Source organism: Nansenia antarctica, assembly GCF_963989245.1.
Source record: "Nansenia antarctica genome assembly, chromosome: 9".
NCBI lineage: Eukaryota > Metazoa > Chordata > Actinopteri > Argentiniformes > Microstomatidae > Nansenia > Nansenia antarctica.
This window is the reverse complement of record NC_137679.1, coordinates 15,402,391-15,427,414: the sequence shown is the minus strand read 5'-3', so window position 1 is coordinate 15,427,414 and position 25,024 is coordinate 15,402,391. Positions and strand designations below refer to the sequence as shown.

Genomic DNA, 25,024 nt, shown 5'->3' with positions numbered 1-25,024 from the left:
CCCCCACAACACCCCCACAACACCCCCACAACACCCCCACAACACCCCCTCAACACCCCCTCAACACCCCCACAACATCCCCTCAACACCCCCACAACACCCCCTCAACACCCCCTCAACACCCCCTCAACACCCCCACAACACCCCCTCAACACCCCCACAACACCCCAACAACACCCCCACAACACCGCCTCAACACCGCCTCAACACCGACTCAACACCCCCTCAACACCCCCTCACCCCCCCCTCAACACCCCCACAACACCCCCACAACACCCCCACAACACCCCCTCAACACCGCCTCAACACCGCCTCAACACCCCCTCAACACCCCCTCACCCCCCCCTCAACACCCCCACAACACCCCCACAACACCCCCTCAACACCCCCTCAACACCCCCTCAACACCCCCACAACACCCCAACAACACCCCCACAACACCCCCTCAACAACCCCCACAACACCCCCTCAACACCCCCACAACACCCCCTCAACACCCCCTCACCCCCCCCCCACAACACCCCCACAACACCCCCTCAACAACCCCCACAACACCCCCTCAACACCCCCACAACACCCCCTCAACACCCCCACAACACCCCCACAACACCGCCTCAACACCGCCTCAACACCGCCTCAACACCCCCTCAACACCCCCTCACCCCCCCCTCAACACCCCCACAACACCCCCACAACACCCCCACAACACCCCCTCAACACCCCCTCAACACCCCCACAACACCCCCTCAACACCCCCACAACACCCCCTCAACACCCCCTCAACACCCCCTCAACACCCCCACAACACCCCAACAACACCCCCTCAACACCCCCTCAACACCCCCTCAACACCCCCTCAACACCCCCTCACCCCCCCCCACAACACCCCCACAACACCCCCTCAACAACCCCCACAACACCCCCTCAACACCCCCACAACACCCCCTCAACACCCCCACAACACCCCCTCAACACCCCCTCACCCCCCCCCCTCAACACCCCCACAACACCCCCTCAACACCCCCACAACACCCCCTCAACACCCCCTCAACACCCCCTCAACACCCCCACAACACCCCAACAACACCCCCACAACACCGCCTCAACACCGCCTCAACACCGCCTCAACACCCCCTCAACACCCCCACAACACCCCCTCAACACCGCCTCACCCCCCCCTCACCCCCCCACAACACCCCCTCAGCACCACCTCAACACCCCCTCAACACCCCCTCAACACCCCCTCACCCCCCCCTCAACACCCCCTCAACACCCCCACAACACCCCCTCAACACCCCCTCAACACCCCCTCAACACCGCCACAACACCGCCTCAACACCGCCTCAACACCCCCTCAACACCGCCTCAACACCCCCTCACCCCCCCCTCAACACCCCCTCACCCCCCCCTCAACACCCCCTCAACACCGCCTCGACACCCCTCAACACCGCCTCAACACCCCCTCAACACCCCCTCACCCCCCCTCGACACCCCCTCAACACCGCCTCAACACCCCCTCACCCCCCCCTCAACACCGCCTCAACACCCCCTCACCCCCCCCTCAACACCGCCTCAACACCGCCTCAACACCCCCACAACACCCCCTCAACACCCCCACAACACCGTCTCAACTCAACACCGCCTCAACACAACACCCCCACAACACTGCCTCATCACAACTCTCTCCTCAGACAGTGGTAACCATGGTAGCTCACCTCAGACAGTGGTAACCATGGTAACTCTCCTAGGCAGTGGTAACTATGGTAACCCTCTCCTCAGACAGTGGTAACCATGGTAACTCCTCAGGCAGTGGTAACCATGGTAACCCTCTCCTCAGGCAGTGGTAACTCTCTCCTCAGGCAGTGGTGGATGCCTGACACCGGGGGCGCCAACGTGCCGGCGCTGAACGAGCTGCTCAGCGTCTGGGGGATGGCCTTCAGTGACGGGCTGTACGAGGGAGATTTCACCCTGGAAGACCATGACAGTAATATACCCCTACTACCTACCTACCTGTACTAACACACACACACACACACCTAACCCTGTATGAGGGAGACTTCACCCTGGAGGACCATATAGTACCCTTACCACCTATCTACCTACCTACCTAAGATTCATCACTACCTAACTAACCCTACCACCTACCTACCTAACCTAACTAACCCTACCACCTACCTACCTAACCTAACTAACCCTACCACCTACCTACCTAACTAACCCTACTACCTACTTACCTACCTAACCTAACTAACCCTGCCACCTACCTACCTACCCAACTAACCCTACTTACCTACCTAACCTAACTAACCCTGCCACCTACCTACCTACCCAACTAACCCTACTTACCTACCTAGCCTAACTAACCCTACCACCTACCTACCCAACTAACCCTACTTACCTACCTACCTAACCTAACTAACCCTACCACCTACCTACCTACCTAACTAACCCTACCACCTACTTACCTACCTAACCTAACTAACCCTACCACCTACCACCTACCTACCTAACCCTACCACCTACCTACCTGTACTAACACACACACACACACACACACACACCTAACCCTGTACGAGGGAGACTTCACCCTGGAGGACCATGATAGTTATACACACACCTAACACACACAAACACACACCTAACCCTGTCCTAACACACACCCTGTACTAACACACACACACACACACACCTAACTCTAACACACACACACACACACCTAACCCTAACACACACACACATACGTGTTCTCTCTCTCCTTCAGTGTACTACGCCTCAGGCTGCAGCATCGCCCGTTTCCCTAGCGACGGCATCGTCATCGCCAAGACACTGAAGGATCAAGGTACGACACACACCTGGCAACCGTTACCATGGAAACCTACTCCTTCTGCTGCCTGCTGTTACCATGGAGATGTGTATTCCCCCCCCCGCTCTCTGCGATCTGCGATCTCTCACGCCGTATCGGGCAGGATAGCGTTTGAATACAGATGCAGTAATAATCACCTGTCATAGACTGAATCATAATCATTAGAAATATCAGGGTCGGGGCTGACGTCTTGAGGTGTTCATTCGTGCAGCCACTACCTGTGATAATCTGACAGCGTAATCCTGTATGGTAGGATACTTATACAAGGTACAGAGGTTTATGGAACTCTGGTCAAAAATGACTCTGGTCAAAACACTTTTATCTATCTATCTTATTCAATGTTTATATATTTATGTCTTATATACATCTATTCTTGTCACTTATTTTCTTACTATTCTCCTCTTGCTGTATTTTTTTATTCTGTATGTAAAGCACTTTGAAACGCCCCTGTTGTGTGAAATGTGCTATACAGATAAACATGCCTTGCCTCCTCCACTCCCCTCCTCCTCCTCCCTCCCTCCCTCCCCGCCTCCCTTCCCCTCCCCCTCTCCCCCAGGGTTGGAGGTGCTGAAACAGGAGACGGCGGTGGTGGAGAACGTTCCCATCTTGGGGATGTACCAGACGCCCTCGGAAGGGGGGGGGCGTATCGCCCTGTACGGAGACTCCAACTGCATTGACGACAGCCACCGGCAGAAAGGTTAGACCCACCCCCCTACAGCTGGTTGGTTAGACCCCCCACCCCCCTACAGATGGTTGGTTTAGTCTACAAAGGTAGCCCCCCCCCTACAGATGGTTGGTTTAGTCTACAAAGGTAGCCCCCCCCCTACAGCTGGTTGGTTTAGTCTACAAAGGTACCCCCCCCCCTACAGCTGGTTGGTTTAGTCTACAAAGGTAGACCCCCCCCTACAGCTGGTTGGTTTAGTCTAAAAAGGTAGATCTGTGTTGGATCCTAACCCTAAATCCCCCCTCTCTCCCCCCCTCCTCTCTCCCCCCCCCTCCTCTCTCCCCCCCCTCCTCTCTCTCCCCCCCCCCCTCCTCTCTCCTCCCCCGCCCCTCCTCTCTCTCTCTTCTCCCCCCCCCTCCCCATCCCAGACTGTTTCTGGCTCCTGGACGCTCTGCTGCAGTTCACGGCGTACAGCATGACCCCCCCCAGCCTCACACACTCCCCCAGCAGGGTGGCCCCCCCCACAGGCCTGGATCAGACGCTGCCACAGAGACTGGAGGGTAACACACACACACGCACCTCCCTAACTACACACACACGCACCTCCCTAACTACACACACACACACGCACCTCCCTAACTACACACACACACGCACGCACCTCCCTAACTACACACACACACACACACACACACACACAGACACACACCTACACATGCACACCTACACTCACACACACCTCCGTAACTACACACACACACACCTCCCTAACTACACACAGACACACACCTACACACCCACCCCCACACCTATACACACCTGCACACCCACCCCAGGGCTCGACATTAAGGCTTGTCCACTTGTCCAAGTACATTTTATGTTCGAACAAGTGGACTTCCTCCTGCACTTGTCCGACGGAGAAGTAAAAACAAAGAGAAAAATAAATCAATCAATATGTGTTAATATCCGCAAAAAATTAGTTCCTCCTTCAGTTATCTGATCGGAAAAGTAATAAATGTATTAACGAGCTATGCCGCACCTCATTCTTGCTGCCTATGAGGCGGCGTAGCTTGTATCAGAATTTCTAACACTATTGCGTGCGCGTGACCGTTATTAACTCCACTTCCTGCAAAAGTGCCAACCTCCTTGACCGCGAAGTTGGCTTGTGGAAATTTTAAGTCCGTAGTGAAAGAAACCGACACGTTACTCAAGCCAGCAAGCACAATGTTCCTTCAAGCACCTAAAACTGGCCAGGTGCCAGGAAAAGCAGGGAAACGCAAAACCCAGCACCATTACTGGTGTTCTGCCAATGTAGCTGACTTGTCAATCTATGCTGCCTTGTCAATGTATGCTGCCATGTCAATCTAGCTGCCTTGTCAATGTATGGTGCCTTGTCAATGTCTGCTGCCGTGTCAATGTATGCTGCCTTGTCAATGTATGCTGCCTTGTCAATGTAGCTGCCTTGTCAATGTATGCTGCCATGTCAATGTATGCTGCCATGTCAATGTATGCTGCCTTGTCAATGTATGCTGCCATGTCAATGTATGCTGCTTTGTCAATGTATGCTGCCTTGTCAATGTCTGCTGCCTTGTCAATGTCTGCTGCCTTGTCAATGTATGCTGCCTTGTCAATGTATGCTGCCTTGTCAATGTATGCTGCCATGTCAATGTATGCTGCCTTGACAATGTAGCTGCCATGTCAATGTAGCTGCCTTGTCAATGTAGCTGCCTTGTCAATGTACCGTATTTTCCGGACTATAAGTCGCACTTTTTTTCATAGTTTGGCTGGTCCTGCGACTTATAGGCAGGTGCGACTTATATGTCAATATATATATATATATATAATTTCATACTGACTGACATGAACCAAGGAGTAAACATTACCGTCTACAGCCGACAGAGGGCGCTCTGGGCCGCTCTGGGCTTGTGACAACTGTATGCTGCTCCTATACCCCTGAAGAAGTGATCTAAAACATTAGCTTGTTGAAGCTAAGCAAACGGTAGCTTGGTGAACTTGCTTACTGGTAACTTGCTTGTTGGACTCGCTAGCTTGTTATGTTAATTTAGCCTATTCAGCCTCCCAGGTATGTTCTTTATGCTATTGTGTTGCTGAATAACTGTTAATGTGTTATGTTAACATACCTGACTTCTATTCAGCCTGTTGTTCTGTGTGCTATTGTGTAGTTGAATAAACTTGCCTTTCCAGATTAAATGTCTGTTCTTGGTCTTGGATTTTGTGAAATATATTTCTAAATAAATGCGACTTATAGTCCAGTGCGACTTATATATGTTTTTTCCCTCTTACTGTCGCATTTTTTGACTGATGCGACTTATACTCCGGAAAATACGGTAGCTGCCTTGTCAATGTATGCTGCCTTGTCAATGTGGCTGCCTTGTCAATGTCTGCTGCCTTGTCAACAAATCTATGTCCACTGAGTAGGGGAGCGCGGGGTATGTTGTCATAAGCTGTCTAACATTTTACTGAGCACAATACATCACAATGGTATAAATGTCATACCTAACGAAAGAAGAAAGTCTTGGGCACACATTTTGTATTGATTATATCTTCATATCTTATTTCTGTACAGAGCTGTAGACCGTTAAATAGACATTGTGCATTTGTGACAATTTGCCCCATCAGCGGGTAAATTGTTGCACTACGTCGGGCAAGTTGTCACATTGTATTATCAACAAATAAGAACACAACTAATTAGTTGTGAATATTGATTATAATTTCAAATTCCAAAACCAAATTCAACTTCATTAAATAACTCAAAATTAAAACAATCATGCCTAGATTATCTGTCAAGTCAGGCCTTTGAATCAAAACATCAATGTTGGCAGAGCACACATTAATTAAGTGGCACAACCACTTTACTTTAAACTTTGAAATCGAACGTTTTCTGCCATGCACGTAGATCCACAGTAATTGTTGAAATTGGAATGTAATGTATTACTGGCTTGTAGTGTTTTAGTAGACAGACAGACAGACAGACAGACAGACACGTGCGCACACACACACACACACACACACATATCATGTCATATTTGGACAAGTAAAAGACAAGTTCAGGTGTCTAACAAGCTCCTCCCTCCTCAGGTAACCACCTGTACCGCTACTCCAAGGTGCTGGAGGGTCACCTGGGCGAACCTCGGCCCCGCCCCCTTCCTGCCTGCCCACACCTGTCCTGGGCCAAGCCCCAGCCCCTGAACGAGACCGCTCCCAGGTACACACACACACACACACACACACACACACACACACACACACACACACACACATACACACACCTGTCCTGGGCCAAGCCCCAGCCCCTCAACGAGATGGCCCCCAGGTACACACACACACACACACACACACACACACCTTTCCCCATCACTGGAACAGTTATATATCTACATTGAAATACATTGAAATCGTTATGAAAATAGTTGAAGAACATATGCTTATTTGAACGTTGGTCCACCTCAAACCAAATACCAGAGAAAATCGCTCTGAATCGAAACAGACGTTTTTGCTACCATCGTGTTGGTAGCTAGCTAGCAGCTTAGAAGGAACATTGCTATGTAACATCTAACTGCATGTTTTGCACATCATAACACGTTGATGGAAGACCAACATGCTAAAAACACATAACTAGATGATCACACAGTCCTTGCTTTTTAACACATTCTAAAACGTACGTTTGTTCACAAGCCATATATCACCAACACTCACCTGAGTACAAAGCAGGAAGGCAGACGATGCAGTGAATCAAAACCAAGCTGAATTCAAAGACAAATTCAAGACAAATTATAAGCATTTTGTGATCCTAAAACTATTGTTTGTTATATTTAGTGGACTCTTGAACACTTTTCATGCATCTTTTGACGCACACACTTGGACACGTCATCAGTGTTGTATCCTGGAGTCACAGGGTTTTTCTGGATCCTGTCAGTGACCTTCCCTCTCTTCAGAACCAAAGACAAAGGTACGTTGCTGGTTTGAAGCTCATGCGTGCCCACAACGTGAGCTTCTCCAACCCCTGGAGGATCCACCTGGCTCCTGCTGTCGTTGTCGTCACAGTGAGGTCGTCCATAAAGGCTCTGATGGGTGGTTGCCTCACTCCAGACATGCTGCCCCGGCACCCTCAGTTTCTGCTGACTTGACCAGCATGTTCATTGCCAGCGCGAAGAGGGTCACCAAGATGGTGCAACCGGGGATTATCCCTACTTCCAGCTGGTGCCTTCTGGGGTACATGGTGTCTCTCCAGTGCAACCCTGACCAACTTGTGGGGTATTGAGCCATAGGCGTTGGTAAGATCTAGCCACAGCACAGCCAGGTCCCCTCTGCCTTCCCTTGCCTCCCTGATGAGCTGGGTCACCACACCTGTGTGTTCAAGGCAACCAGGGACCCCCCAATATGCCTCCCTTCTGTACCGACGTGTTGATGTCGTTGTTACTCAGAGGTACGCTGGCGAGTGTCTTGGCCACAACGCTCAAGAAGATCTTGCTCTCCACACTGAACAAGGAGATGATTCTAAATTGATCGATGTTCTCGGATCTCTCCTCTTTCGGTATGTATATACCCCTTCAGTGCATCTCAATGACTGGGCGATCTTCCCTCTCCTCTAGATCACACTCAAGGCCCTCCAAAGCCGATGGAGTAGCTTTGGGCAGTTCTTATAGATCTTGTAAGGCACTCCACTTGGGCCTGGTGCTGAGCCAGATCTCACCCTCCTCACCACTTCTTTCACTTCGCTCAGGCGGGATTCCTTCAGATTGAAGTCTGCTGTTGGTTCTGGTGGTGTTGTCAGCGCATTACATGGACCCAGTGGTTGGTTTCTCATGGTGTCGCTGTAGGTGCACTTGAGGTGGTCGTTGATGGCCCTTCTGGAGCAGGACAAGCGGCCAGCAGCCAAGGAGCTGCTTAGTCAACTTGAAGGCGTTGGCTAGGAATGCCGCTGGCTAGGAATGCCGCTCTGTTTCTTGCCCTCTCTCTCCGCCTCCTTCTGTGGCTCTCCGCACTGTCAGGAGCTCTTTCCTGAGGATTGCCCGAAGATCTGCTAGGCCGGCCTTCTCGACTTCCCTTGCCTTCTTGTACTGCCTCTTGAGCGACTTGAGTTCTTCCCTGAGACGCTGGATTTTCCTCGCTCTGTGATTTGGAGCATAGGCCACTGGTGCAGGCTTGGCTGCCTCTGTCCCAAATCGCTCAGCTGCAATGTTCACTATGATTGTGGCCATAGTTTTCAGCCGACGGTCCACATCCCCCTTGGCAGTCCCTTCCTAGATCCAGTCTACATCCTCATCAAACTGCTGCCACTCAGCTTTCTTTGTGGATTGGGGCCACTGGATCTTCGGTCGGGCTGGTCGAGCACAGGCAGCTGCTGTAGATGACTCTTGATGGCTCTGATCGGTCTGTGCAGGCAGCTGATGGGGCTTGGAGCCTCTGTACACTGTTGGCCAGTGGAGCGGCCAGAGTTGTGCTGGCAGTAGGTATGGGCGATACTCGGAGGCTCTGGGCACTTGCTCCTCCTCCAGGCCTTGCTCCTCCTCCTCCAGGCCTGGCTCCTCCTCCTCCAGGCCTTGCTCCTCCTGCTCCTCCTCCTCCAGGCCTTGCTCCTGCTGCCTCCAGGCCTTGCTCCTCCTGCCTCCAGGCCTTGCTCCTCCTCCAGGCCTTGCTCCTCCTCCTCCAGGCCTTGCTCCTCCTCCTCCAGGCCTTGCTCCTCCTCATCCAGGCCTTGCTAATCCTGCGTCTCACCAGAAGTTGTTTCTGTGCGCTGTGTTGTCGTTTCCTCTGTCAAGCATCTCATTCTGCCCTGATGGATATTCAAGCCCCTCATGTTCTTGCAGACTTTGCCACAGATGCACTGTACTGTCGATGTTGTTAGTCCATTATTGGGGCGGCTGTGGCGCAGGAGGTAGAGTCGCCGTCTAATGATCACAAGGTTGGCAGACCAGCGGTTCAAGCCCCGGCTGGCCACATGTCGAAGTGTCCTTGGGCAAGACACTGAACCCCAAAATTGCTCCCAGTGATTGGGCCAGTGCCTTGCATGGCAGCTTGCCGCCATTGGTGTGTGAATGTGTGTGTGAATGGGAGGCCGTTGTCAAGCTCTTTGGAGCAGCTTTGGAGCAGCAAAAAAGGCGCTATATAAGTGCAGTCCATTTACCATTTATCCTGTGTCCTTAACCTTAGATCCGTCTTAAACTTTCGTAATATGAAGAAAAAAACACATTTTCACTACTTGACGATGCCCAACTCTTTCACCAGACCCTGTCACATATACAGAATTTAGCAGAGCATAGTTTGCGGTCTGCTCTACTTTTGTTGTTATCATTGCTTATCCTAAAATATCTCCAAACTACTGGTATCGGTGTTGGTGCATCCCTAGTTCTAACCCCCTCCCTCCTCAGTAACCTGTGGAAGCATCAGAAGCTTCTGGCGGTGGACATGGACCAGCAGCTGCCCAACGCCCGGTCCTACCGACCCCAGGTCAGACCCCTCTCTCCTGGGGAGAGCAGCGCCTGGGACATCCCTGGAGGTGAGGCACCACACACACACACACACACACACACACACACACACACACACTTTCACAGAGATGTACACACACACACACACACACACACACTCACAGAGATGTACACACACACACAGATGTACAGATTGACTGTGTGTGTAATGATCATGAGTCACTCAATGCGTGCTGTGATGTCCCCCCTCCCTCCTCCCCCCTGCCCTCCCCAGGCATCATGCCGGGCCGCTACAACCAGGAGGTGGGCCAGACCATCCCCATGTTTGCCTTCCTGGGGGCCATGGTGGTGCTGTGCTTCTTCCTGGTGCAGCTGACCAGAGCCAAGGCGCGGCCCAAGCGCAGGAAGCCCCGTGTCAAGCGGCCCACCTACCTGCAACAGCAGCAGAGCTCCCCCCCGCTGGGGGGCAAGAACCCCACTGTCTGACCCCAGCGTGACCCCGGCGTGTCATCACAGCATCTGACCCCCGGCGTGACCCCGCCCTGACCCCAGCGTGACGCCAGTACTGGACACACGACTCTGGAATGCTGGTGAACATCCTGGGTGTTCTAGAACGCTGGTGAACATCCTGGGTGTTCTAGAACGCTGGTGAACATCCTGGGTGTTCTAGAACGCTGGTGAACCCTCCTGGGTGTTCTAGAACGCTGGTGAACATCCTGGGTGTTCTAGAACGCTGGTGAACATCCTGGGTGTTCTAGAACGCTGGTGAACATCCTGGGTGTTCTAGAACGCTGGTGAACATCCTGGGTGTTCTAGAACGCTGGTGAACCCTCCTGGGTGTTCTAGAACGCTGGTGAACCCTCCTGGGTGTTCTGGAACCCTGAACGGACCAAATGGAGCCGGACTGAAACTGAAACTTGTTGTTAAACTTTTGTATTTATTGACTCTGTCCAGAACTGTCTCTCTCTCTCTCTCTTAACCTGTCTGTCTCTCTCTCTTAACCTGTCTCTCTCTCCCCTGACCTCTCTCTCTCCTGACCTCTCTCTCTCTATCTCTGTCTCTCTCTTTCTTCCTCTCACTCTCTCTCTCTCTCTCTCACTCTCGCCCCCCCAACCTCTCTCACTCTCTCTCGCTCAACCTGTCTCTCTCTCGAGTTAGATCTACCACACCTGTCTCTCCCCCCCAACACTTCTGGCCAGATCAGACGGACTGAGAAGACGTTCAGACCCCCTCTGTTGATAAGGCAACCTGTTGTTATGGCAACCTCTCCTCTGTTTTGTATGTTCAGACTATTATGGGATGCTCCATTGAATGTTAACGTCTTTTGTCTTTATTTGTTTTTATATTTTATATGACGTGGTGTTGATTTATGGCTAACTGTTATAAATATGAATATAAATATTTCTCCTGTATTAAAAAGCTTCATTCCTGAGTATCTGTCTTTCTCCATGAACAGCCCTGAGTAGCTACAGTAGCAGCTAGTTGTTCACGTCTGTCTGTCTGTCTGTCAGACAGACAGTCTGCCTGCTGGACTGACTTATATAGTGCCTTAGTCCAAAGAGCTTTACAACGGCCTCTCATTCACACACACACCAATGGCGGCAAGCTACCATGCAATGCGCTGGCCCGCTCATTGGGAAAAATGTGGGGTTCAGTGTCTTGCCCAAGGACACCTCGACATGTGGCCAGTCGGGGTTTGAACCACCGATCTGCTGACCTTGCAATCATTAGACACTGGCTCTACCTCCTGAACCGCGGATGCTTCCTAGTTTTTTTGCCTGTCTGTCCGTCTGTCCACCTGTCTGCCTTCCTCTCTGTCTGTCTGTCTGCCTGCCTGCCTGCATGCCTGCCTTCCTGTCTGTCTGTGTCTATCTACCTGTCTGTCTGAACCAGATTTAATCAGCCAGACAAGCCTACTCCCCCATCCCCCCGCCCTCTCTCCTCTCCCCCCTGTCTCCCCCTCTCCCCCCCCCCCCCCCCCCTCTCTTCGTGTGAACCTGTCAGCCTGCCTCTCTGATGACGGCCCCCGCCTGGCTTAACACCTTAACACCGGGGGACATGGGAACTGACCCCAGGACCGGGGGTGGGGGGGGGAGAGAACAGAGGTAGAGGGAAGAGAGAACAGAGAGGTAGAGGGAGGAGGGGAAGAGGAGAGAGAGAGAGGGGGAGGAGGAGAGATGGAGGAGGAGGGGGAGAGAGAGAGGGGGAGGAGGGGAGGAGGAGAGGGAGGAGGAGAGAGAGGTAACGAGGCTAGCAGGGCTTAGGTGGATAAGAGGTCACATGGCCTCAGTTCCCAGCAGCCACGGAGCCAGCGACTCTGCTGACATCATCGAGACGACAGTCTGACCCCACACACACACATATAACACACACACACACACACACATAATACACACACACATAATACACCCACACATAACACACACCCACACATAACACATGCGCACACACACACACACATAATACACACACATTTTACATTTACACTTTTGGCATTTAGAGTCTTATTCCAAAGTGACATACAATCAATACATTTGTCTAACTAAATCATGAATCATCAATCCAGAGTAATCTAGCTCAGGCCAGGGGCCATTGGCAGTCATTGTGATAGCAGATGGATTTTCTTTCACACCCAGATACACACACACGCACACGCAGACACACGCACACACCCACCTACACATCTACCTATCCCAAACCAGCACTCTCATACCCCCTTCCTCTTCTACATACCTCTCTCCTCTCCCCTCCCCTCCTCCTGAGAGAGGGGGAGAGAGATAAAGACAGAGTGAGAGAGAGAGAGAGAGAGAGAGAGAGAGAGAGAGAGAGACACCCACACACACACACACACACATACAGAGAAAGAGAGAGAGAAGCATAGCTGCAATTAATGGTTTGTTGGCAGCAGGTGGTTATTGATAAGGGGCGGTGAAGTTCGGGATCGGAAATAGAAATAGTAGAACACGTGATCCTGATTGGTTTGACGACCCGTGAAACACCCTACCACCCACCTGCCTCCTGCCTGCTAGTGAGCACACGGTGCATCTCCCCGGGCCACGACTCTCTACTCTCTACCGGAGGTTCCAGACCGGTGAAGCATGGAGGAGCTGGCGAGAGAGAGCATCAGTCTGCTGACCAAGCCCAGGCTCGGCCCGGTGGGAGCGGCTCGCCTGGGCCCGGTGGGAGCGGTGTTCATCATGCTGAAGTCCGCGCTGGGCGCCGGGCTGCTCAACTTCCCCTGGGCCTTCGAGAGGGCGGGGGGCATCCGACCCGCCGTGGCCGTGGAGATGGTAACACACGACAGAAACACAGGGTCTTTTTAGGAGTAGATTTAGTAATAAAATTATCTATTTTTTTCTATAACCAAAGTCACTCTGACCGGAGAGTAGGGGGGTGGGTGGGTGGAAGGGGGGGGGTTGATCAGTCAATGATTCAACTCTAAGCAGGATGAAATCAAAGTTTATTTAACAAATATACAGGATACGGTGGAATGAAATGTTTTGGACAGCAACGCCTCAGGTGTGTGTTAATTGCGTGTGTGTGTTAATTGCGTGTAGCCTATGTGAAGTGTATTTGTCGTGACGTGGATACAATGTGACTGACAAGCTAGCGCTTCAACAATATCACAACCAACAGTCAGTCATTTATTAATTGGACAGTTTCGTAATAATAATAATAATAATAATAATAATAATAATAATAACAATATTAATATTGTTGCGTCTTGATACAACCTGTTTTGTCCCCGGGTCTAACAGACGTGTTAAATACGGCCCAATGTCATCTTTAATTAGTCATCAAAATCTAATTAATAATCCATCTCCTTATCTGTAGTATGTTATTGTTTAGTTTAGTTTATTAATTGGCCAGTTTCGTGGCCAGTCCACATTAATGAACAGTAGTAAAGCAGTAAATGGAGCAGCTTTAGTCTATATGACTAACCTCCAGCTGTAGTCCCTGGCAAGTTGTTAATATGCACCCTGAAATACATTAGTTAAAAGAAAAAAGAATTACATTATATTTACAATTAGAGCAAGCATAAGCAAAATGAAGAAAGACATACAAACATATCGCACATTATATTGGAGCAAGCACAAACAAGCACAGATGATGGCAGCAAAAGCCAAGGTAAAGAGTGGGGGGGTCCCCACCCCTGTGGATTTTTTTCTCTCAAATCAGTTCTGCAATAGTCAATTTTGGTGAGTTGTTTTTATAAAATTGACTTATATTAAGGTAATGAATACAAACAACAGTATGTAGGTAATAATCTACATCTTTCCTAGCAGGTGGACCTGGTTCAATCTCCTTGCACTGTTAAAACACTAGTATTGTAAGACCTCACCTGTGTCCCTATACTTGTCTCTGCTGCCCTTTGTCCAAAAAAGGTCTATGTCCATTTTCCTTTTTTGGGCTGGCTGGTGGGGTGATATGGAGCCTATAGGCTAGTGGGGTGAGATGGAGACTATAGCCTGGTTGGTGGGGTGAGATGGAGCTATAGGATTGGGGGGTGAGATGTACCTATAGGCTGATGGGGTGAGATGTACCTATAGGCTGGTGGGGTGAGATGTACCTATAGGCTGGTGGGGTGAGATGGAGCCTATAGGCTGGCTGGTGGGGTGAGATGGAGCCTATAGACTGGTTGGTGGGGTGAGATGGAGCCTGGAGGACTTTGAGTTACCGTACCTCTGTGGAGTGGATAAAATCACAAAACGTGTTTCAGATTTAATTTTTTTATGGCGAGTGCCATACCTTGACATACCAAAACGACGCCTATGATCATATTACTGCAGTTATAATCATATTACTGCAGCTCGAATCAATTCTGCTGCACAAAAAAAAAAACTCCTTGATTGAACATGGAAAGTATTTCCACATGATTAAATGACCTTCTTTCAGCATTAAGCAATTCTGTTCTACCTCCTTCCCCTCCCCTCCCTCTCCCTCCCCTCCCCTCTCCCTCCCCTCCCCTCTCCCCCCCTTCCCTCCCCCCCAGGTGTCCCTGGTGTTCCTGGTCAGTGGATTGGTCATCCTGGGCTACTCCTCCTCCATCAGTGGCCAGTCGACCTATCAGGCGGTGGTGCGGCAGGTGTGCGGTGCTGCCATTGGTCAGCTGTGTGAGCTCTGCTTCGTCTTCAACCTCTTCATGATCTCCGTCGCCTTCCTGGTTGTCGTGGGCGACCAGCTGGAGAAACGTAATACGCACATGCGCGCGCACACACACACGCACTACGCACGCACGCACGCACGCACACACACACACTACGCATGCATGCACGCACTACGTGCACACACACACACACACACACACACACACACACACACACACAAGCGCAAACACCTTGTGTCACAGTCGACGTTAAGAGTAACCAGGCTTTTTCAATTAAGCGCTGACTTAGTAAGCGACGTTGATGGAATACCCCCCAGGACCAGCTGGAGAAAGGTAACACACTCTGTTCATGTCAGCTGAAATCGTGTGTGTGTGTGTGTGTGTGTGTGTGTGTGTGTCAGTGTGGGTGTCCCTGTATGAGCTGGTGACGGGGCTGCCGGAGGGGGACATGCCATACTACTGGTACACAGACCACCGCTGGACGCTCTTCCTCCTCTGCCTCCTCCTCATCCTCCCTCTCTCCATCCCCAAGGAGATCAGCATCCAGAAATACATCAGGTACACACTCACTCACTCACTCACTCACTCACTCACTCACACCATACTGAAGTTCATCAGGGGGGTATTCCATCAACGTCGCTAAAGGAAAATCCAGTCGTATTTTGATAAATCTCGCTAATTTCAGTGAGTTCCGTTCCCTGAATGTGGCTTCAAGGAATCGCTGCTGAGTTACCATGGCAACTTATGCCTCAGAACTAACCTGGTACTTACCGTTACCAAGGCAACTTACTACCAGTTAACTGTCAAGATTAAGTTAGATGTGTGTCTAACAGGCGGAAACAAAATCCAAAATTACCTTTATGTTTGATGTAACTAATATAAAGACAGTTACATCAAACATAAGGTAATATAAAGACAGTTACATCAAGTGTGTTTTCTGGAAAGTTAGGTCTGACCTAGTGTCACAATGTGACCAAGCATGAATTTATGTCTTAAGTTCCAAAGAAAGTATTAATGAAATAAACAAGTTAAGAAAATTAACACTTTCACTGTCTTCAGTCAGCAATTTGTTGCCATGCCTTCGCCTTGTTAATTGTGACAGTATTTCCCTTTTTGGTGATTGTGTCTTTATAGTGTTCATAAAGCTCCACCAGCAGGGTGAGCTCTCGCTTTCCCTTTTTTTTTCCGTCAGAACCTTCTTTTCGACAATCTGCTGTTCTGGGCTGCTTATTACTCTGTGCGCCCAAAGCGAGACTTTACAAGCTTGGCCAGAGTTAGAGTTGACAGGACACGGCTGTGTTAGCCTGGCCAGAGTTAGTGAGACACGGCTGAACTGTGTCATTGGAACGTTTAGAGTAACCAGGCTTTTTCAATTAAGCGCTGACTTAGTTAGCGGTGTTGATAGAATACCCCCCAAGTCTGACACACCCACTGTGTTGTGTGTTGTGTGTTGTGTGTGTGTGTGTGTGTGTGTGTGTGTGTGTGTGTGTGTGTGTGTAGTGTTCTAGGTACGCTGGCTGCGTCCTATCTGACGGTGGCCATCATAGTGAAGTACTACACCAGACCTGACCAGGACCTCCACATCTCCCCCCTCTACAGCAGCGGGTGAGATGCACACTACTCCCCTCCCCCCTCTACAGCAGCGGGTGAGACACACACTCACTTCTATTGCTATTACTATTACTGCTATAACTACTGCTACTACTACTAATACTACTGTTACTATTACTGCTACTACAACTATTACTACTATTACTGCTATAACTACTACTACTAATACTAATACTACTACTGTTACTATTACTGCTACTACTGCTACTACAACTATTACTACTACTACTACTGCTACTACTGCTACTACTATGCCACTACTATTACTGCTACTACTACTATTACTACTACTACTACTACTACTACTGTACTATTACTATACTACTACACTATTCTACTATGTTACTACTACTATACTATTCTACTATGCTACTACTACTTTACTACTATACTATTCTACTATACTACTGCTATACTACTATACTACTACTATTCTACTCTACTACTACTATACTATTCTACTCTACTACTACTACTACTACTACTACACTATACTACTATACTACTACTACTACTATACTATTCTACTCTACTACTACTACACTATACTACTATACTATACTATACTCCTACTCCTATTCTACTATACTACTGTCAGGGGTAGGTCATTGGGTCTGACCTTGTACTGATTGACAGGTGAACTTTAAAGGGTCATGAAGAAAACCCCTTTTCACAGGTGTGTGTGTGTGTGTGTGTGTGTGTGTGTGTGTGTGTGTGTGTGTGTGTTCCTCTAGTATCAGTTCCTTGTCGTCTATGTTCAGTGTGATTCCCACCATATGTTTTGGCTTCCAGGTGAGTAGAGCCTTGTTACTACTTGGAGCACTTTGAGCTGCAACGTTTGCAGGAAAAATGCTATTCAAATAAAAAGTTATTCTTATTCTTATTCTTATTATTCTTGTTACTACTACTACTACTACTACTACTACTACTACTACTACTACTACTACTATTATTAATTATTATTATTATCAGACTTATTAAAGCCTTGTTACTGTTACTAATTATTATTATTATTATTATTATTATTAGACTTATTAAAGCCTTGTTAAAACATATTATTATTATTATTATTATTATTATTGTTATACTTATTAAACTCTGGTGTGTGGTGTATGATAGATAGTATTATTATACTTATTGAACTCTGGTGTGTGGTGTATGATAGATAGTATTAAATCCTGGTGTGTGGTGTATGGGGGGGGGGGTGAAGCTGGTGTATGATAGATAGTATTAATGATGTGCGGGAGGGAGGCGTGGCTTGGTTTAGATGTTGTGCTGATGTGGGGGGCCTGTGTTGCTCTGACAGCAGTGGTCAGACCCCAGTGTAACCATGTGACCCCTCCCCTGTCTACTTCCTGTCTACTTCCTGTGCAGTGTCACGAGGCGTCCATCACCATCTACAGCAGCCTGGAGAACAAGACGCTCTCCCATTGGGTGGCCATCTCCCTGGTCTCCATGGTGATCTGCCTCATCATCTACTCCCTCACTGGTGAGACTACACACTAACTACACACTACATACACACTACAAACTACACATCTCCCTGGTCTCCATGGTGATCTGCCTCATCTACTCCATCACTGGTGAGACTACACCCAACACATTACACACTACACCCTTCACACTACACTACATACACACTACACCCTTCACACTACACTACATACACACTACACACTACTCCCTCACTGCTGAGACTACACACTACACCCTTCACCCTACACCCTACACACTACATACTACACCCTTCACCCTACACCCTACATACTACACACTACACTACATACACACTACTCACTGGTGAGACTACACACTAACTACACACTACATACACACTACAAACTACACATCTCCCTGGTCTCCATGGTGATCTGCCTCATCTACTCCATCACTGGTGAGACTACACCCAACACATTACACACTACACCCTTCACATTACACTACATACACACTACACACTACACCCTTCACACTACACTACATACACACTACACACTACTCCCTCACTGCTGAGACTACACACTACACCCTTCACCCTACACACTACATACTACACCCTTCACCCTACACCCTACATACTACACACTACACTACATACACACTACTCACTGGTGAGACTACACACTACACTACACACTAACTACATACTACACCCTACATACACACTAACTACATACTACACCCTACATACACACTAACTACATACTACACCCTACATACACACTACACTACATACTACACCCTACATACACACTACACTACATACTACTCCCTCACTTGTGAGACCCCAACTACACACTACACTTCACCACCCTACACACGACACACTACACCTGGTGATGACCAGCCTGCTGCTCATGTACCTGTGAGTTACCATGGCAACACTACGCACTACACCCTACACACTACGCACTACACCCTACACTCTACACCTTACACTCTACACCCTAAACCAGGGGTCCCCAATTACTTTTTGTAGCGGGCCATTTTTAAAATGCACTGGGAAACCTTGTGGGCCACTCAACCTCCAGCCCCATCACACAACCAAACACTCTTATGGTGTGACAGGTTGAAATGTTATCAGATTAATAGTTACATAAGTTACATAATAGCCTACCAGTACTCTGAACGAGTTATGAAAATACCAGTAAACAAGAAATATGGTCAGTTATGAGAGTATTCAATTTATGTTTGCTCTTTAGTTCAAGTTTGCGCACTGTAATCTGTGCACTGTGGTACCAGTTGCTACCAGTAGGGGGCGATAGAGGGCTGCGTGCTCTATTGTACCGTCCAGAGGATCACATTGCCTCATCTCATCCATTGTTCCCTTAAGCAGGAAACAGCTGTTTTAACACCTAATTAAACACCGACTAGAAAGGCATGTTGTTAATTAGTTTGTTTTGGTGTAGATACATTGCAGGTATTATAATTTGCTGCACACTAAACATGTTGATGACTTTATAACAATGTTTTAATTGCATGGAGAGAAATGTGCGAGATTAATATTTTCCTCTGATTATCGTTGATTATAATTTTGGTGTAGACTTCAGTCTTTTATTAAGAAATTACGCCCTACGCCCTACATACTACGCCCTACACATGACACGCTATACATTACACACCACGCCCTACACACTACGCCTTACACACTAAACCCTACACCTGTGTGTGTGTGTGTGTGTGGTGGGGTGTGTGTCCAGGGGCGTATGGGTACCTGACCTGTGTGTGTGTGTGTGTGTGTGTGTGTGTGTGTGTGTGTGTGTAGGGGCGTATGGGTACCTGACCTGTGTGTGTGTGTGTGTGTGTAGGGGCGTATGGGTACCTGACCTTCGGGTCAGAGGTCGCAGCAGACGTCCTGATGTCGTACACCGGGGGAGACGTGCTGATGCTCATCGCCAGGCTGCTGTTTGGCATCTCAATCATCACCATCTACCCCATAATAGTGCTGCTGGGCAGGTAACCATGGTTACACACACACCATCAAAAGAACATTTGAAGGAGCTTCTTCATGTAACATACTCAGAGGTGTGATGAACATGATGCTTTACCTTCACCCCCATGACACATGAAGAAATATGGACATGAATATTTGATCTTCTTTCAAACAATATCTATAGATAAAGGTGATGTAATTGAACTAAAAACAATGAAAATGTTACTTTATCATTTATTCAACCAAAAATAATAATAAAGATGCCAATTCCTACTGAGGAAGAAGTTCGCTGGTATTGGCTGAAATAACCTCAGTTAGACGTTTCCTCTAACTGTCTTTGACATCGACTGGGAGAACGTTTTTTCCCCACTCCTCCATGCAGTGTTCTTTCAGCTGTGTGATGGTTGAGGGGTGTCTTGCATGCACTTCCTGTTTCAAATCACCCCACAGCATCAATAGGGTTAAGATCCGGGCTTTGACTTGGCCATTTCAGAACTCTCCATTTCTTTCTTTTGAGCCATCCCTTGGTGGGTTTCTGTCACTTTCTGAGGTGTCATGTTGCATGGTCCACATCCACTTCAGCCTCAATTTTTGGACCGATGGTCTCTCATTTTCCTCCAGCACCCTCTGATACAATAAAGAATTCATAGTGGATTCTGTGATGGTGAGCTGGCCAGGCCCTGCTGCAGCAAAGCAGCCCCAAACCAGGACATTACCAGCCCCATGCCTCACAGTTGGTACGAGGTTCTTGTGCTCAAATGCTTCGTCTTTGGTTTGAGCCAAACATGTCTTCTGTTACTGGACCCAAATAATTCAACTGTGCATTCATCTGTCCAAAGCACATTGTTCCAGAAGTCCTGGTGTTTGTCTAAGTGTTCTCTGGCAATGTTTCCTTTTTTTTACGGCAAGGGTTTCCTCCTTGCACACCTCCCATGGAAATCAAACTTGTGGAGGCTCTTTCTGATGGTAGATCATGTACTTTGACATCAACTGTGGCAAGAGCTACCTGTAGGTCCCGTGATGACATTCTAGGATTGTTGGAGACTTCTTTAAGCATCTTGCCGCCTGCTTGCTAGGACAGCCTGACCTGGCCATGTTGGCAGTTGTTTTAAATGTTCTCCACTTATAAATTATTTTCCAGACAGTGGAATGACTTCTAATTGTTTGGAGATCTTTGTCCCTTCCCAGACTCATACACATCTACACCCTTCTTTCTGAAGGCCTCAGAGAGCTCTTTCGATGTTGCCATGGTGATGCCACTCACTTGACAATCAAGAGCAAACCAAACTAAATGTCTGAGGTTTAAATAAGACAGCTTCCTCCAAAATCCTCTCTAAGGATGTTCTAATCATTCGCATCTAATGTGGTGCCCTTGATTCTAATTGTAGTAATAAATGTGGCAATAAAAATAAATGTTGAAAAAGACACAGGTTTTCATGTGGTGCCCTATCTTCACATGACTGATGTGATGAACCCCAGGAACACAAGCTGATGGGGATCATTTTAATAGATAAATAAATCATCACAAATTGTCTGTCTAACCTACCTGTCTGTCTCTGTCTAACCTGTCTGTCTGTCTAACCTGTCTCTCTCTGTCTGACCTGTCTATCTAACCAGTCTCTCTCTCTCTGTCTAACCTGTCTGTCTGTCTAATCTGTCTAACCTGTTTCTCTGTCTGTTTGTCTGTCTAACCAGTCTGTCTCTCTGATTAACCGGTCTGTCTGACTTTCTGTCTCTCTGTCTAACCTGTCTGTCTGTCTGACCTGTCTGTCTCTGTCTAACCTGTCTCTGTCTAATCTGCCTGTCTGTCTGCCTGTCTCTCTGTCTAACCTGTCTGTCTGTCTAACCTGTCTGTCTCTCTGTCTAACCTGTCTGTCTCTCTGTCTAACCTGTCTGTCTAATCTGTCTGTCTAACCTGTTTCTCTCTCTCTGTGTCTAACCTGTCTGTCTGTAACCTGTCTCTCTCTCTGTCTAACCTGTTTCTCTCTCTGTCTAACCTGTCTGTCTGTCTGACCTCTCTGACTAACCTGTCTGTCTAGCCTGTCTCTCTCTCTGTCTGACCTGTCTCTCTGTCTAACTTGTCTGTCTAACCCAGGGGTGCCCAATACGTCGATCGCGATCGACCGGTCGATCACAAAGGTAGTATGGGTAGATCGCATGGCATTGAACAAAAAGAAGAAAAAAAAAAAAAACGAAAAAGAAAAAAAAAGTTCGCCTATCATCCATCCTCACTATGGCTTTTGCCACTTGATTGACGTACAGGTAAGCCAGTCTGCGATCTGATCTTTTCACCTACACCTAACACGCGGTTCACCACGCATGCGCAGTCAACAGCACCAACTACAAAATACAAAATACCGGCGAGACTAATTACCTAGTTAGCCTTCCAATTTCTACTATTTACTATATAATACTAAATAAAGGCTATACAAATGAGTGGGGAAGCTGGACCAAGTAAGAAACCAATAACGTATAACTTCCATCCAGAATGGGAGGAGGACTTTTTTACACGATGTGATATTGGAAATGCGTCTGTCTGATCAGCAAATCTACGATGGCTATTTCGAAGAAGGGAAATGTGGCAAAAGAGCGAAAACGTACGGCTGCAACGATAGCTTCTTATCGCGTCAGTCACGTTCTTGTTAAACACAAGAAGTCATTCAAAGACGGCGAAATTGTGAAAAAAGTTTCTCGAGGCTGCAGATTGCCTTTTCGATGACAGATCCACAGTGGCTGATGACACCTTGCAACCAGCTCCTACAGCCCTGACTACTACAAACTAGCTGCCTCCTCCCAGTGCCAGGTCTCCCACTAAGGTAGAGAAATGCATTTATTTCCTCCTTTCAAACTAGGGAACTACCTGTTTTGTATCTGGTTTACTTTTCTGTTTGTTGGATCAGTAGTTGGCTATGGTACTGCAGACTGGCTGTCAGTGTATGAGTGAGAGAAAGTGAGTGTGTGTGTGTGTGTGTGTGTGTGTGTGTGTGTGTGTGTAAGAGAGTGAGAGAGAGAGAGGGAGAGAGAGGGGGAGAGAGAGGGAGGGTTTGTGCTATGGCTCCCTATGCAGACTGGCAAATGTGTGTGTGTGTGTGTGTGTGTGTGTGTGTGTGTGTGTGTGTGTGTGTGTGTGTGTGAATGTGTGTGAGCGAGAATAGCAAAGAGGGAGGGTTTGTGATGGTCTTCTCCTGTGGCTGTGTGACAGAGAGAGGGAAAGTGTATTGTGAGTTTACTATGCAGGCTGGGAACTGTGTGTGTGTGTGTGTGTGTGTGTGTGTGTGTGTGTGTGTTTGTAGTACGTGCATGTACGTTTGCGATGTTGAAACTAGACTGGTAGATCTTGGCAGACTGGCTACTTGAAAAGTAGATCTTGGTTCCAAAAAGTGTGAGCACCCCTGGTCTAACCTGTCTATCTAACCTGTCTGTCTGACCTGTCTGTCTGTCTGACCTGTCTGTCTGTAGGTCGGTCATTCAGGACCCCCTTCTGACTGTGCGTCGGCGTGTTGCTGTGGTAACGGAGGCATATGAGAGCCGTAGCCGGGTGGGTCTGACCGTGGCGTGGGTTGCCGTGACGATGCTGATCGCCATGTTCATCCCTGACATCAGCAAGGTCATCAGCGTCATAGGAGGCATCAGCGCCTTCTTCATATTCATCTTCCCAGGTGGGACACACACACACACACACACACACACTCTCTTACCTGGTTTGTAGCAGCAGTGATAAACTGTGTGTGTGTGTGTGTGTGTGTGTGTGTGTGTGTGTGTGTGTGTGTGTGTGTGTGTGTGTGTGTGCGCGCGTAGGACTGTGTCTGGTCTTCGCCATGCAGTCAGAGCCTGTTTCCTGCAAGACCAGGTGAGATGAACCCCTTCAGTGTCTTCCACTCCCCTTCCTCTCCCCTCTCCTCTTCCCTCTCCTCCTCTCCCTCTCCTCCCCCCTCCTCTCCTCTACCCTCCCCTAACGTACAGTTTCGTTTTTAATCACTTTTGCGTTCATATTCCTGCAGTCAGATAGCTAGTGCTGGATAGCTAGCCATAGATAGTGCTGTTCATTGTTACTGTATTGACCACCCACTTTTATAGAATTCAAAACAAGCAAATATATTTTAAAAAATGGGCTACTACGGTAGACACTTGCACAATGTCATCATGACTTACTCTCAGAGTGTGAGGTGATGGTAGACAGAGCTACTCTCAGAGTGTGAGGTGATGGTAGACAGAGGAGCTACCCCCCCCTAGTGACTTTTGGGTCTCAACCCACCAGTTGAGAAACGCCGGTCTAGAGGGTGGAGCTAATGATGTCATATCCTTCTCTTCCCTCCCAGGGTTGCCATGACGACCTGGGGCATGGTCACGCTGATCTGCGGCGCGTTCATCTTCGGCCAGAGCACCACCATCGCTGTGATGCAGCTCCTCAACAGGATATGACCTCACCACCATTGCTGTGATGCAGCTCCTCAACAGGATATGACCTCACCACCATCGATCGCTGTGATGCGATGGTATTCTTTTACCTCCTAGACACTAGCCTCCTACTTCTACTGGTCATGTTCAATGTTTGTAAATGGTGTTTGTATGATATGGGGTTTGTGTGTGTATGGAATGGTGTTTGTGTGTGTGTGTGTAGGGAATGGTGTTTGTGTGCGTATTGAGATGTGTTTGTTTGAATTAAAGAATGTTTTATATGGAATATAACTTTGTTGTGGAATTCCTGAAGTCGCAAAATGATGTCCCAGAGATTCACAACAACCACCACATACACATACATACAGTGGGGGAAATAAGTATTGAAGACCAACATTTTGTGAAGGTATTTCCAATTAGCCTATTCAAGTGAAATGTGCACCAGACTTTGGTATTAACTTATACAATCCAGACAAATATAAACATCAAAGTCCAT

The 25,024-nt window shown here is 48.4% G+C and overlaps 2 protein-coding genes across 2 annotated transcripts in view; both read left to right on the top strand.

The window, feature by feature from the left end:
* Positions 1–11,383, top strand: part of mbtps1 (membrane-bound transcription factor peptidase, site 1) — a 27,324-nt gene extending 15,941 nt beyond the window's left edge. Inside the window, exons 16-22 of the mRNA XM_080539348.1 lie at positions 1,860–1,984; positions 2,762–2,839; positions 3,420–3,560; positions 3,956–4,087; positions 6,627–6,753; positions 9,920–10,047; positions 10,254–11,383. Coding sequence (XP_080395474.1) covers positions 1,860–1,984; positions 2,762–2,839; positions 3,420–3,560; positions 3,956–4,087; positions 6,627–6,753; positions 9,920–10,047; positions 10,254–10,465 — 943 coding nt within the window. The 3' untranslated portion in view covers positions 10,466–11,383. The remainder of the gene's footprint in view (positions 1–1,859; positions 1,985–2,761; positions 2,840–3,419; positions 3,561–3,955; positions 4,088–6,626; positions 6,754–9,919; positions 10,048–10,253) is intronic.
* Positions 11,384–13,077: 1,694 nt separating this feature from the next.
* slc38a8a (solute carrier family 38 member 8a) lies at positions 13,078–24,552 on the top strand (the record flags this gene model as incomplete). Its single annotated transcript, XM_080539021.1, has 10 exons — positions 13,078–13,269; positions 14,973–15,171; positions 15,488–15,644; positions 16,587–16,691; positions 17,432–17,489; positions 18,072–18,186; positions 20,006–20,153; positions 23,590–23,789; positions 23,929–23,980; positions 24,450–24,552. The coding sequence occupies 10 exons, from the start codon at positions 13,078–13,080 to the stop codon at positions 24,550–24,552; spliced, it is 1,329 nt and encodes a 442-aa protein (XP_080395147.1).
* Positions 24,553–25,024: the final 472 nt, after the last annotated feature.